General features: G+C 46.1%; 1 protein-coding gene across 13 annotated transcripts in view; it reads right to left on the bottom strand.

Annotated features, from left to right (window-relative positions):
• Positions 1 to 15393, bottom strand: part of ppfibp1b (PPFIA binding protein 1b) — a 189397-nt gene that overhangs the window by 58330 nt on the left and 115674 nt on the right. For 8 of the 13 annotated variants that reach the window (XM_072484860.1, XM_072484863.1, XM_072484861.1 and 5 more), the window contains exons 6-8: positions 6595 to 6738; positions 4501 to 4602; positions 1432 to 1524 (exon numbers count right to left, since the gene is read on the bottom strand). In XM_072484860.1, coding sequence (XP_072340961.1) covers positions 1432 to 1524; positions 4501 to 4602; positions 6595 to 6738 — 339 coding nt within the window. The remainder of the gene's footprint in view (positions 1 to 1431; positions 1525 to 4500; positions 4603 to 6594; positions 6739 to 15393) is intronic. The other 5 variants (XM_072484866.1, XM_072484871.1, XM_072484869.1 and 2 more) reach the window with 1 other exon arrangement.

The raw sequence follows: 15393 nt of genomic DNA, 5'->3' as shown, positions 1-15393 counted from the left end.
ATCTGGCTCAATAATGCGCAGCGGGATTAATTCTCTAGAAAGCCATCATGTAGATGCTATCATTGTAATGAGTGTACTTTAGTGAGCTCAAAACCTCTCACTGTTAACTTATGAAGAGCTCCACAAGAATATTACTGTAACTTCTGTGTTAACACCTATTTGGAACAATAAACTTGTCTCTTCTATAATCCATCCCATTTTATCCTCAGTATTAGAATTTTGTCACTCAAAAGACATTTCTGAAGATAAACTAATAATTTATGCAAATAAAGTGTGATCGGAAAATGCAGATCATAAGATGGTGCAACTATGTACTGTAATGGAATGGCTCCTATGAAATTGACTGAATTAAAAGATCACCACCGCCATAAAGTGAAATTTATCCCACCCCCTTTTTAAGGCAAGCCATGCACTGCATCATTGTCCTGATATTACCAACCATATGTAAAAAGAAACAGTGTAAATTCAATGATAATCTATGATTAATCTAGGAGAAAGGTTCGGCACAACATCGTGGGCCGAAGGGCCTGTTCTGTGCTGTATTTTTTTTCTATGTTCTATGTCTGTACATGAAGGAAAACAATGACAGCCCACCAAGAATAAAGTATCAAATCAAATGTATTCAATAAACACAACAAAAGTATGCTCATAAAGTACTCCTGTTATTTTTAAAATGAGTGCTTCCAGCATTTTCTTTTTATGCTTCTCTCCTTGGGTAGAGGTTACTTTCAAACGCACCTACAAAAGTTTACAAAGCAACCGTTAAACTAAATGAAAGCTGCTAATAAAACGAAAGAACGGTTTACATTTTTACACCAGTTTAGGATGATGACTTCAGAAAAGAACGAACATGGTGGGCATGATGTTGGTTTAATTTCCCATTTCCAAAACTAGAACAATCCAACCCCCTTTTATCTGCACATGCTGTTCCATTTGAACCAACAAAAGGCAGGGAGAGCAGTCCACAGGCTTAGTTTCAAATTGCTCTAGCATGTTGCAGACACACGAGCAATTATATACCTATGAATAAAAGATTTAAAGAGCTTTGCAATCCAAATTTAAGGATTGGAGATTTGTATTTCAAATCTCTCAAAATGTAAGCATTCTTTAAAATGCACCAACTACGTTGCACGGAAGTGGGTGCTGTTGCCTATTTAAGGGCAGTTGAGATTCACTATAAACTATTGTACATGAAGCACAGATTCCAGTATAATACGGTATGGCAAATTCATGATCTTATGATGTCTACCTTATCAATAGAGGCTCATGGCTTGGGAAGAATTGAGGAATAAGATGCTATGGTGATATGGGAGGGGCATTCAATGGTGACTGCCTTAAAATGAAGGACCTTATCCCAATAATGATGAACCACTTTAATCATTTCCTCTTTAACAACACAATAAAATCACAAACTTTAGTATATCTTCTTACCTTGGTTGATTTCAGCTTCTTTTCAAACTGAGTTTTTTCATTTTCCATTTCAACTACCTTCACTCTTAGATCATTAACCTCATGAAATAACCCCTAAAACAAAGGAGCGAAAGTTTCAATTTGCATGTACAATCAATTGACCACAAATTATTCGTAAGATGAGATACAATTATAGATTCAAAATGCTTAAATTAACCTTATTACTCAGTGGCCGGCACAGCGGCCGGCAGGCACAGTGGCAAGTGGCACAGTGCCAGAGACCTGGGTTCAATTCTGGCCTTGGGTTATTTGTGGAGTTTGTACGTTCTCCCAGTGTCTGCATGGGTTTCCTTCAGGTGCTCCGGTTTCCTCCCACAGTCCAAAGATCTGCAGGTTTGGTGGCGTTAGGGGGATAGGGTGGGGAGTGTACATAGGTAGGGTGCTCTTTCAGATTTGGTGCAGATTCTATGGTCTCCTTCTGCGCTGTAAGGATTCTATTATCCATGAATAAATTATTTTTCCCTCATACAATTATGTATAATATTACAGTTGTGAACCCAGGCACTAATCCAACTAAGTGTGACTGATTTATTTCAATAGACTTTGCATTCACTGTTTAAATATTATTGCTGAGAGCTTCAGACCATGCAAATGAAACTAAAATGATTAAGAGCTATTTACTGAGCAAGTTAAAATGAATCTGCTGGCATGCATACAGGCATGGGTGGGGAGCTTAACATCTTGGAATTTGTTAATTAGATTACATCAACTGTGCAAATATGCAGAGTTCCTGCAGCTGTGCAATGTACCAGATTTTAGCAGAGGACCCGGACATTTCAGTATTAAAACAGTCTAAATTACAGCACAATCTTTACAAACACATACACTTTAAAAAGGTTATACTCTTGCCTATAATCAAACCAAGATAAACATGGGAATATAAATATTTCACAACGTAGGGGGTTATGATCTATAAACACTAGTGCGTTGTGTCAGTAGAAATGGATTCAATTGAATTCCAAACAGTTCATTCACTTCTATATTTAATATTTTAATTTCCAATACACAAGCAAAGTTCCTCCATGGAAGGGAAAGTGTGCCAGATTTCTCAAATTACTAGCCTGTGCACCCAGGAATAAACTCCAAATACTTAAATGGAGGAAATGCTTGGTATGGCCTGCACGAATTCTCTCCCAAGATATGTATTTAGATTCAACAAAGTATTTCATATTTACTTCTTTCTTTTAACCTAAAGTTGAATGTAGATATACTAACCGCCATACTCGCCTTTCAGCTCTCCGAACATTAGACGGTTTTTCTGTTCCTCCAAGTTTCCTCCAATGAATCTCAATTTTTATATTTGGTGAGCAGATATGTTTCCTCTTGCAACCAACACTATAGTTAATTTTTTAAATCTTTTAATACTGTACCCTCAGCCTGGTACCCATCTTGACCCTCTCCTCTGCCTATTGTCTCAAATTGGGACTCTAATACATCTCCCACCACTGCCGCATCACCACAATCACTTTCCCTAACTGCCATCATTGTGCCCCTGTGGTTTCCCACTTCTTCTTCCGCAATGGGCCTTCATGGGTCTCCCCTTCCTGTGCGCTGCAGTTGCATACCTGAGCTTCCCTTTGCTATTGGTCTCCCCAGGTCTGTGCCGGTTTCCCAGCTCAGCAATGGGAAATCGGCAAATAATTATCACAGCTGAGGGGCAGGGTTTGGTACCAATACACTGTTGGGATAAAGTGGTGATGTGTGTGTGGAGGAGCAGGAAGAGAGCAGATAGATGATTGTTCAGCAAATTTAGCAGGCAAAGATAAAGAACTAAAGGAGCAAAGTGCAGAGAGGAGAAAAGTGGAGTGGGAAGAGGGGAAAGTGGGAAAGAAGAGAAACCACTGCTTCTTAAATCTTCAATCTCACCACATCTGGGAACTGGTACTTCAGTTTCTATGTAGTTGGTGACCACGATTTATTCATACACACTCAAACTCTTATGTAACCAACCAAAGCAACTCATTCTGCCATGGTTTAAACGTACAGGTTTTCTTCAAGTTGTAGCATGGAATACTAAATACTACCATAAATTCAATTCTAACTCAAAATGTTGCACTCAACTAAGGCCATTCACTAACAAAATCTAGAACAAGCCTGAACTTGTGTTGGGATACATTCCAACCAGACATTTTTATTTTTTATATCCTGATTTTAAAAAGCAACAGATTGGAGGTGGCTCAGAAGTGTGACAGATGTTCTTGGGCAGTGGGAGAGAGACTCAATCACATTTTTAATGAGAGAAAATATGACATGAAATTCCAAATATATTAATTTCATTTGGGCAAGTGTATTATTTAATCTAGATTTTCAGCATTAGTACAAAATCAAAAGGTTTCATGCAAGATTTTGAATTAAAATTTTCTTCACTCCTTCTCCAGGCACTGAAACATACAAAACAAATTGTTTGCTGATTAGCAGTATTTTTTTTAAAAGCACATCTAGATGATCAGAGGGGTCAGAGTGGAGTTGAAATCAGCCATGATTGAATGGTGGAGTGGACTCGACGGGCCGAATGGCCTTACTTCTGCTCCTATGTCTTATGGTCTTATCACTCTTTTGCACATAAACACTATGAAGAGAATGCACGTCAAGCTCCTGAGAGTAGCACAACGTCTCATCATCATTGATGACAAATGTAAGGTTAGATGTGTATTTTAGTTTCACACTCCATGGGGAGGGAGACAGGGTGCAGTTGAGGAATAAAAGATATATTTTACAGAACCCTTCTCATCTTCTCATGGGTTCAATGAGCTGGGTTGAATGCACATTGCAATCAATATATGGTCTGTGGATACAAGGCGTTTGTTGGGCTGGCACGACCTTTTGATCATCCATGCTTCTCACTGACCTCGCCAGATACAAGCAGTTAATAGTTTATTTGATTTGACAATACAGGGTAATGAATGCAGCAATAGGCAGAGTGATGTGCTACTGTAATCTTAATTTAAATTTTTCTCCTTCTCAAAGCAATCAAACATGAACATGCGTTAAGATGCTAAAGCAATCTTGCATCCTTTGTTGTGCAGTCACCTCTTGATCCCCAAACCGCGACCTCTTTTCCTGGAATAATGCTAGCTCCACTTCCAATTTCTCCATCTGCTGTCTCAGCTCTGTTATTAGGTTAAACAATGACTGTAGAACACAAGGCGAATTAAATAAGAGTAGAAAAAGAGCTGATAAGAGTAGTGGAAAAAAGAAATCATGGATAGGATGAGCAGTTTTTAAAGAAAATACAGACACCACAAAGTTTAAGCTGAAGTCTATAGCAGGACAAACATTTGTACTAAATGTGCTATGGCTTTAGAAACTAAAATTCTTGCCTGTATAAATTGATTTTCACATTTACTGTTCAGAATAATCTAAACAGTGGACAATATCAAGGTGAACAATCAAGGTCTTGTTCACATCCGTTCAGAACCAATATCAGTGCTACAGAACTGACCAACTACTTTCCAAATGTTCTATCCATTGATTTTATTTAGAAGAGTTTTTTCAAAGAAGTCTCACAGTAGACAGACAAAATCAGCTGAGAGGCAGGAATTGAACCAAGCAGTTTAGACCTTATGAATTCAAGTTTAGAATGAGCAAAGTCCCAACAATGAACTGATGTATTATTACTTATTGAATCCCATGGGCCAGTACAGTCAAGCTCAATCATGCCCTCATGTAATTTCCATCAAGAGCAGCTACATTGCTAGCAATCTGAAGTAGGAACCATAGCTGACATTTGATTCCTGCCCTAAACAGGGCTTACTGTCATGCTCCAACAAGTCTGCTGCAAAGTGTTACAATAATTGATAAAAAATTTAGAAATGCTGCATGACCGAAATTCAAAAGGTATGAACCAAATCATTCATGGAAACACAAGTTAAGGAAATTGGATTTAAAATAGGTTCAGACAGGAAATTAAGAGGTGGGGCAAGGTGAGGGAGGGAGGGGGGGGGAAGAGAGAGAGAGAGAGAGAGAGGGGCAAAGAGGGAGGCAGAGAGGGGCAAAGAGAGGAGGAGAGGGGTTAGAGAGAGAGGGAGGAGAGAGTGGGTGAGAGAGAGGGGGGGGGGGAAGAGAGGGGGGGGAAGAGAGGTGGGGGAGAGAGGTGGGGGAGAGAGGTGGGGGAGAGAGGTGGGGGAGAGAGGTGGGGGAGAGAGGTGGGGGAGAGAGGTGGGGGAGAGAGGTGGGGGAGAGAGTGAGAGGGAGAGAGGTGGGGGAGAGAGTGAGGGGGAGAGGGTGAGGGGGAGAGGGTGAGGGGGAGAGGGTGAGGGGGAGAGGGTGAGGGGGAGAGAGTGAGGGGGAGAGAGTGAGGGGGAGACAGAGTGGGGGACAGAGTGGGGGGAGACAGAGTGGGGGACAGAGTGGGGGGAGAGAGTGGGGGGAAGAGAGTGGGGGGGGAAGAGAGTGGGGGGGAAGAGAGTGGGGGGGAAGAGAGTGGGGGGGAAGAGAGTGGGGGGGAGAGAGTGGGGGGGAGAGAGTGGGGGGAGAGAGTGGGGGGAGAGAGTGGGGGGAGAGAGTGGGGGAGAGAGGGGGGGAGAGAGGGGGGGAGAGAGGGGGGGAGAGAGGGGGGGAGAGAGGGGGGGAGAGAGGGGGGGAGAGAGGGGGGGAGAGAGGGGGGGAGAGAGGGGGGGAGAGAGGGGGGGAGAGAGGGGGAGAGAGAGGGGGAGAGAGAGGGGGAGAGAGAGGGGGAGAGAGGGGGAGAGAGAGGGGGAGAGAGAGGGGGAGAGAGAGGGGGAGAGAGAGGGGGAGAGAGAGGGGGAGGGAGAGGGGGAGAGAGAGGGGGAGAGAGAGGGGGAGAGAGAGGGGGAGAGAGAGGGGGAGAGAGAGGGGGAGAGAGAGGGGGAGAGAGAGGGGGAGAGAGAGGGGGAGAGAGAGGGGGAGAGAGAGGGGGAGAGGGGGGGGGGGAAGAGGCAGAGAGGGGGAGAGGGGGGGGGGAAGAGGCAGAGAGAGGGAGAGGCGGAGAGTGAGGGAGAGAGAGAGACAGATTGAGAGGGGTCAGAGAGAGGGGCAGAGAGAGAGAGAGAGAGAGAGAGAAGGGGTCAGAGAGAGAGAGAGAGAGGAGTGGGCAGAGAGAGAGAGAGAAAGAGAGGAGCTCCAGTAATTAGAGTAAAAATATGTTCTGCATATTTTTCTCACCTCAGTATCTTTATATCTCTCCTCATATTCCACCTCATATTCCAGCCTGTCTTTTTCCATCGCACCCAGCTTTATCTTCAGATTTGACACCTCAGCCATAAGATCCAATTTCTGAGTCTCCAGTGATGTTCTGCTTAGGAGTTCCTGAAACAAAAAGCATGTTTCTATATGTTGTTCCGATAAATCACATAACTTCCATAACTTCCTTGAAAGTGGTAATCAACCAGATTGCCACTCTGTGTCCACTGTCTTCATAGTTTTCTTCCGTGCCTGTCTCACCTGACCTTCTGACTCAGAGTTCCAGGCAGCATCGAGACTCAGCATCGCAGTCCAGATCTGTCAGATTGAAGGTCATGTCACTTTTTCTAAAAAAGCTAGTTCATAGAATCATAGAATTTACAGTGCAGAAGGTGGCCATTCAGCCCATCGAGTCTGCACCGGCCCTTGGAATGACCACCCCACTTAAGCCCAAGCCGCCATCCCATCCCCGCAAGCCAGTAACCCCACTTAACCTTTTGGACACTAAGGGCAATTTATCATGGCCAATCTACCTACCCTGCACATCTTTGGACTGTGAGAGACACTGCTGTTTGTCATTTTTATAAATGACCTGGAGGAGGGCGTAGAAGGATGGGCGAGTAAATTTGCGGATGACACGAAAGTCGGTGGAATTGTGGACAGTGCGGAAGGATGTTGCAGGTTACAGAGGGACATAGATAAGCTGTAGAGCTGGGCTGAGAGGTGGCAAATGGAGTTTAATGCGGAAAAGTGTGAGGTGATTCATTTTGGAAGGAGTAACAGGAATACAGAGTACTGGGCTAATGGTAAGATTCTTGGTAGTGTGGATGAGCAGAGAGATCTCGGTGTCCATGTACATAGATCCCTGAAAGTCGCTACCCAGGTTGATAGGGTTGTTAAGAAGGCGTACGGTGTGTTAGCTTTTATTGGTAGAGGGAGTTTCGGAGCCATGAGCTCATGTTGCAGCTGTACAAAACTCTGGTGCGGCCGCATTTGGAGTATTGCGTGCAGTTCTGGTCACCGCATTATAGGAAGGATGTGGAAGCATTGGAAAGGGTGCAGAGGAGATTTACCAGGGTGTTGCCTGGTATGGAGGGAAGATCTTATGAGGAAAGGCTGAGGGACTTGAGGCTGTTTTCGTTAGAGAGAAGGTTAAGAGGTGACTTAATAGAGACATACAAGATGATCAGAGGATTAGATAGGGTGGACAGTGAGAGCCTTTTTCCTCAGATGGTGACGGCTAGCATGAGGAGACATAGCTCTAAATTGAGGGGAGATAGATATAGGACAGATGTCAGAGACAGGTTCTTTACTCAGAGAGTAGTAAGGGCAACAGTAGTGGACTCGCCAAAATTAAGGACATTTAAATGGTCATCGGATAAACATATGGATGATAATGGAATAGTGTAGATGGGCTTTCGATTGGTTTCACAGGTCGGCGTAACATCGAGGGCCTAAGGGCCTGTACTGCGCTGTAATGTTCTATGTTCTATGAAACCAGAACACCCAGAGGAAACCCACACAGACACGGGGAGAAAATGTAAACTCCACACAGACAGTCACCCAAAGCCAGATGTGAACCTGGGACCCTGGAGCTGTGACGCAGCAGTGCTAACCACTGTGCCACTCTAGTCGCTGTAAATCAGGCAAGTTAAAGGGCCCATTGAAATTGACAGGCCTTGGAGACGGCAAGCGTCTACAGTAAATTAGGATTTCGCAGGTTGGGAGCGCGCGGGGGGGGGGGGGGGGGGGGCAAGGGGTCTCATCTCGGGTGAGGTATGCACCGAGACAGGGAAATCCCAGGGTCTGGGTTTTTAGTTACCGCAGGTTAGAAGAGGTTTTGATTCCAACTTTTTTCTGGGTAACTATTGGTGTAACACAGGACAATTGCCTAGAGGAAGTTCGCACTTCTGAGCAATTGCTATTCAAACCATTACTTTTGAGGTTTTGGGAGGGATAATGCAGCGCATCTTTGGGTAGCCCCCTCAATCCGATGCTGGGGAGCTCGGAGGTTACAGCCCTAGTTGCAATAGAATATGGAAGCTTGCTTGGAGTAAGATTATCTGGCAAATTTCTGTTCAAAGATTAACCCTTGGAATTTTTCTTCTGAATGATAGGTGTTTTGAATAATGTTAAGACAGTTTTGACTGAAATGTTTTTGGACAATTTCAATTCAAATTAACAGGCAATTCAGAATCGTTATGGCAGAAGAGGCCGCCATTCAGCCCATCAAGCCTATGCTGGTTTTCCATAGAGCAATCCAGTCAGTCCCATTCCCCTGTTCGATCCCTGTACCCTGCAAGTTCATTTCTATCACTGTCGACCCAATTTCCGTGCTTCCACCATCCTTGTATGCAGCAAGCTCCAGTTCAATAGCATTCAGTGCAAAACTGTTCACTGCACCATCTCTGAACCCCTGGTGCAAAATCTGTGTCCTGTCGAGTCCTTGTCCTACCAGCAACTGGGAACAGCTTTTCTTTGCCTCACTTATTTAAACCCGTCAATCTTGTACACCTCTATTAAATCTTCCCTCAACCTCATTTGCTCCAAGAACAAACCCAGCTTCTCCAACTTAACCTTGTATCTAAAATCCCTCATCCTGGAAACATCAACCTCCTCTGCAGCCTCTCATGGTAAAAGTGTGGAAACCTGAACTGGACACAATTCTTTAGTTGTGGCCTGAATAGAGCTTTAGGTGGGGCATAACTTCACTGCTTTTATACTCAATACCTCTATTCATGAACCTCAATACGTTCCTTTTTTTTAGAATGTGCAAACTCCACACGGACAGTGACACGGGGCCAGGAGCGAATCCTCGGCGTTGTGAGGCAGCAGTGCTAACCACTGAGGCACCTCTATATGTTCTTCCACATTCAAGCTTCTGAGTCCATGGGCCCCCAGGTCCCTCTGTCCTGGCACACACTTTAGAACCATGCCATTAAGTCCACATAGACTCACTTCCGGTGGCGGTTATGAAGCACAGTTGGTGGCTCCCGCTCCTGTCGGACTTTTGGACCTTTTCTCCCGATTTTCTACAGGACTTGAATTGACAGAGGCAATTGTGTACTGAATTCCCACATCGGTGCATGGAGAGAAGGACTAGAAGTGCTCGTAAAGGCAGAAACAGAAAGACAGAGAAGGCTTGGGCTGAAGCTGCAGCAGGAGACAGCATGGCGGAGGACCGGACCTCTGGTTTGTCGACCCAGCCGTCAACAGAGCAGCTGATGCAAGTTATTCAGGAAGGCTTTGCTAAGCAGAAACGGGACTGCTTAGACCCGATAATAGAGTTGTTTGAGCAGCTGGAGCTTAGATTGGACGCCCAAGATCGGGCGATCCAGAAGGTAGAGCAGGAGGAACATCAAACTGCCGTGGAGTTGGAGGTGGGGATGCTGAGAGACCAGCAGAAGAAGCTGCTGGAGAAGGTGGAGGACCTAGAGAATAGGTCCCACCGGCAGAACTTGAGAATCGTTGGGCTCCCGGAGGAATCTGAAGGAGCAGACATGTTTGAGAAGCTGCTGGGGGATGGGGCATTTTCCCAGCCCTTGGAGGTCAACAGGGCTCACAGAGCACTCGCGAGGAAGCCCCAAATGGGAGACGACCCCCCGAGGGCAATGGTGGTGAGATTCCACAGGTACTTGGATAAGGAGCGCATTCTACAGTGGGCCAAGCAGACAAGGAGCTGTAAGTGGGACAACAGTATCCTGCGGGTTTACCAAGACCTGAGTGTGGAGGTGGCCAGGAGAAGAGCAGGCTTCAACCAGATTAGTGGGGAGCTGATCTCGATACGGGCCCATAGGGAGACGGTGGACAGGGCAGAGACGGGCCGACTGGTAAAGGAGATACTACAGATCGATAGGAGGTATGCGGAGACACCTAGGCAGGGCTTTTAAGGGAACGGCGGAGGCTACAGGCGGAATTCGGCTTGTTAATCACAGGAAGGGCGGTGGAGCAGCTGAGAAAGGCGAGGGGGGTGGTCTATGAACATGGAGAGAAGACCAGCAGAATGCTTGCACAGCAGCTTAGAAAGAGGGAGGCAGCCAGGGAGATTGGGAAGGTAAATGACGGAGATGGGAACCTGGTTGGAGATTCAGCAGGGGTGAATAAGGCGTTTCGGGATTTCTACAGGAGGCTGTACAGGTCGGAACTCGCTACGGGGCCGGAGGAGATGAGGCACTTCTTGGGAGGGGCTGAATTTCCCAAAGGTGGACAGGGAGCTGGTAGAAGGGCTGGGGGCCCCGATCGGGTAGGGGGAGATAGTGGAGGGTCTGAAGGCCATGCAGTCGGGTAAAGCCCCGGGGCCAGACGGGTGCTCAGTGGAGTTTTATAAAATGTTCTCTGCGATATCGGGGCCGGTGTTGATGAGGATGTTCAATGAGGCAAGGGAAAGAGGGGTGCTGCCCCCGACGATGTCACAGGCCACGATTTCGCTGATTCTGAAGCGGGACAAGTACCCGGAGCTGTGTGGGTCCTACAGGCCGATATCCCTGTTGAATGTAGATGCCAAATTGCTGACCAAAATGTTGTCCTCCAGGATTGAGGATTGTGTTCCGGACGTTACTGGAGAAGACCAGACGGGGTTTGTTAAGGGTAGGCAGTTGGTGGCCAATGTAAGAAGGTTGTTAAACGTGATCATGATGCCCCCGGAAGGTAGGGAGGTGGAGGTAGTGATCGCAATGGATGCAGAAAAGGCTTTTGATCGGGTTGAATGGGATTATCTGTGGGAGATACTGGGACGGTTCGGATTTGGGCGGGGCTTTATTGACTGGATCAGGTTGCTGTATCGGGCTCCTGTGGCAAGTGTACGGATGAATGGGACAACATCAGACTGTTTTAGACTGCACCGGGGGACGAGACAGGGATGCTCCCTCTCCCCACGGTTGTTCGCGCTAGCTATAGAGCTGTTGGCAATTGATGAGAGCCTCAAGGGAGGGTGGAGGAGAGCAGAGTCTCGCTCTATGCAGATGACTGGCTCTTGTATGTATCAGACCCAATAGAGGGGATGGAAGAAATCATGAGGATTCTAGGGGAATTTGGCCGGTTTTCGGGGAAGAAGCTAACTATGGGGGAAAATGGATGCTTGTGGTCTAGGCGAGGGGACAGGAGAGGCGATTGGGGGAGGTGCCGGAGCCGTTAAGATTAGTAGGGGGAAGCTTTAGGTACCTATGCATTCAAGTGGTGCGGGAATGGGACTGGCTGCATAAATTAAATCTGGCCCGACTAGTAGACCAAATGATGGACGATTTTCGCAGATAGGACAAGCTTCCGTTGTCACTAGCTGGGAGAGTGCAGACGGTGAAGATGACGGTTGTCCCGAGATTCCTGTTTGTATTTCAGTGTCTCCTCGTCTTTATTCCGCGGTCCTTTTTTAAACGGGTCACCAAAGTGATCACTGGCTTTATTTGGGCGGGCAAGACCCCACGGGTAAGGAAGGTAATGAATGCTTGAGCGGAGTCGGGGAGAGGGCGGGCTGGCGCTGCCAAATTTTAGTAACTATTACTGGGCGGCGAATATAGCCATGATCAGGAAGTTGGTGGTGGGGGAGGGGTCGGCATGGGAGCGTATGGAGGCGGCTTCATGCAAGGGCACCAGTCTGGGGGCGTTGGTAACTGCGCCTCTGCTGTTCCCGCCGGCATGGTACTCCAGCAGTCCCGTGGTGGTGGCGGCCCTGAGGGTCTGGGGGCAATGAAGGAGACATGTGGGAGCAGAGGGAGCATCGGTCTGGTCCCCAATTTGTAATAATTACCGGTTTGTCCCGGGAAGTATGGATGGGGGTTCTGGATATGGCGGAGAGCAGGGATTGAGAGGATGGGGGATATGTTTATAGAGGGGAGCTTTCCGAGTATGAGGGCGCTGGAGGAGAGGTTTGGGTTGGCATGGGGAAACAAATTCAGGTATCTGCAGGTGCGGGACTTCCTACAGGTGTCAACCTTCCCGCTCCTACCGCTAAGGGAGATTCAGGACAGGGTAGTTTCCAGAGGGTGGGTAGCAGAGGGGAGCATCTCTGACATTTACAAGGAACTTATGGGGTTGGAGGAGACACAGACCGAGGCACTGAAGCGCAAGTGGGAGGAGGAGCTGGGAGGAGAGATAGAGGATGGTCTATGGGCGGATGCGTTGAGTAGAGTCAACGCGTCCACTACATGTGCCAGGCTCAACCTGATACAATTCAAGGTCGTTCATCAGGCTCACATGACAGTGGCCCGGATGAGCAGATTCTTTGGGGAGGAAGAGAGGTGTGCAAAATGTGCGGGAGGACCAGCGAGCCATGTCCACATGTTCTGGGTATGTCCGAAGCTTAGGGGATTTTGGCAGGGGTTTGCAGATGTCATGTCCACGGTGTTAAAAACAAGGGTGGCACTGAGTCCAGAGGTGGCGATTTTCGGGGTGTCGGAAGACCCGGGAATCCAGGAGGAGAAAGAGGCAGATGTTCTAGCCTTTGCATCCCTGGTAGCCCGGAGACGGATACTATTAGCTTGGAGGGACTCAAAGCCCTCGAAGTCGGAGACCTGGCTATCAGACATGGCTCGCTTTCTCTGATTCGAGGGAATCAAGTTCGCTTTGAGATGGTCAATGTTAGGGTTTTCCCGGAGGTGGCAACCGTTCGTCGACTTCTTCGCGGAAAATTAAGCGTCAGCAGAAGGGGGTGGTTAGTTCAGCTCAGAGTAGGGGGTTAATAAAGGTGGGACCTGTAAGGAAGGGAGATGGCTTTTGCACTATGTTTATAGTTTCATGTACATTGTTTATTTTGTTGTTGTTACAATACCAAAAATACCTCAATAAAATGTTTATTAAAAAAAAAAGTCTACATTGACTCTCCCTGATCCTTCTACCCAATGCATTATCTGAGACTTTTGACTTTTCTGTATCAAATGTATTTGTCTATCTATTTTGCTAGTTAGCCTACATCCTACTGCTCTCAATTTGTATCTTCCGGACGGTTTGTTCACCTCCGATAGCGTCTGCAGATTGAAATTTGTTTCTATATTCCAATATTTAAGTCATTGTGGCCCTGGCATTGTTTCTTGGGGAATGCCATTGTCTCCCATCCTCCAGTCTGGAGAAAAAACATTTATCATAATTTGCTGCTCTTGATCCTTAAGCCAATTTTTTTTTATCCAAGCAGGGACAGACCCTCTTATTCCAGAAGCCTTTTAAAAAAAACTTCATTATGTTAAATACTTTCTTCAAATGTTATGGACTACATTTGTTGCAGTTTCTTCACCAACTGTTTCTATTACTTCAAAAAATTCAAACACATTAGTCAAGCGCAATCGACCCATTACAAATCGGTGCTGGTTCTTATTAACTCAAGTGTGCTTGTTCATTTTTTTCCCCTAATTATGCTTTCTAAAACTTTACCTACTGATGCCAAGCTAACCAGCCTGTAGTTACTGGAAATGGCCTTGCACCCTTTCTTGAATAAGGGATCACATTGGCCAACTTTCCCTATATCTAGAGAAAATTATGGCAAGTCCTTCGGCTATCACCACTACCACCTACTTTAGCAATCTGGGCTGAAAAGTTAAACAACTTTCACCAACCAAATTAGCAAAAGATTAAAAATAATCAATCATCTATCACTAAAATTTCAATGAAGTACAAAATATTGCTTTAAAAAAAACCCAGCTGCACATCCAACGTGAGGCATGGTGTTGACAGACAGTTTTAAATAATTAATAGGGCAGTTTAGAATAACGATGGTCGCTGCAGATACAAAGCCGGGTATGTAATTCTGTCCTCTTCCGACTTGTAAACCTGAATTTTACAAAACTCTTTTCTCAGACAACAAACAAACTCTGATTCACTTTAAAATACTGCGGATGCTGGAGACAATGTCCATCGACTAGCACCCTCCTCTGCTTGGCTGCATTTGTTCTCTCATTGAACTTTAACTTGTCTCACTTCCTCAAAATAAAAGGTTTGCTCATGGGTACCCTACATGGACCTTAGTTATGACCATCTTTTTTGTGGGTATGTGGAACATTCCTTGTTGTAGTCCTACAACACATTTTTCAGGATATCAATTACTATATTTTGATTTGATTTTGTTATTGTCACATGTACCAAGGTACAGTGGAAAGTATTTTTCTGCAAGCAGTTCAACAGATCATGAAATACATGAAAAGAAAAGAAAATATAACAGGGCAACACAAGGTACACAATGCAACTACATAACACTGGCATCGGGTGAAGCATAGAGGGGTGTAGTGTTAATCAGGTCGGTCCATAAGAGGGTCGTTTAGGAGTCTGGTAACAGCGGGGAAAAAGCTGTTTTTGAGTCTATCGTGCATAATCTCAGACTTTTGTATCTCCTGCCCGATGGAAGAAGTTGGAGTGTGAGTAAGCCGGGTGGGAGGGGTCTTTGATTATGCTGTCCGCTTTCCCCAGGCAGCGGGAGGTGTAGATGGAGTCAATGGATGGGGGACAGGTTTGTGTGATGGACTGAGCTGTGTTCACAACTCTTGGAAGTTTCTTGTGGTCTTGGGCCAAGCAGTTGCTATACCAGGCTGTGATGCAGCCAGAATGGATGCTTTCTACGGTGCATCTGTAAAAATTGGTTCGAGCAGGAAACCAACGATCGGCTGTCGAGTGCCCCAACAGCCGTGGACATGCCGAATTTCCTTAGTTTCCTGAGGAAGTATAGGCGCTGTTAGCTTTCTTGGTCGTAGCGTCGACATGGGTGGACCAGGACAAATTTTTGGAGATGTGTACCCCATGTAATTTGAAGCTGCTAACCATCTTCACCTTGGTCCCGTTGATGCTGACAGTGGTGTGTAGTTC

The sequence above is a fragment of the Scyliorhinus torazame genome, chromosome 19, assembly GCF_047496885.1.
Source record: "Scyliorhinus torazame isolate Kashiwa2021f chromosome 19, sScyTor2.1, whole genome shotgun sequence".
NCBI classification, from domain to species: Eukaryota; Metazoa; Chordata; class Chondrichthyes; order Carcharhiniformes; family Scyliorhinidae; genus Scyliorhinus; species Scyliorhinus torazame.
The sequence above is the reverse complement of the archived record's forward strand: the minus strand, read 5'-3'. Positions and strand labels throughout refer to the sequence as shown.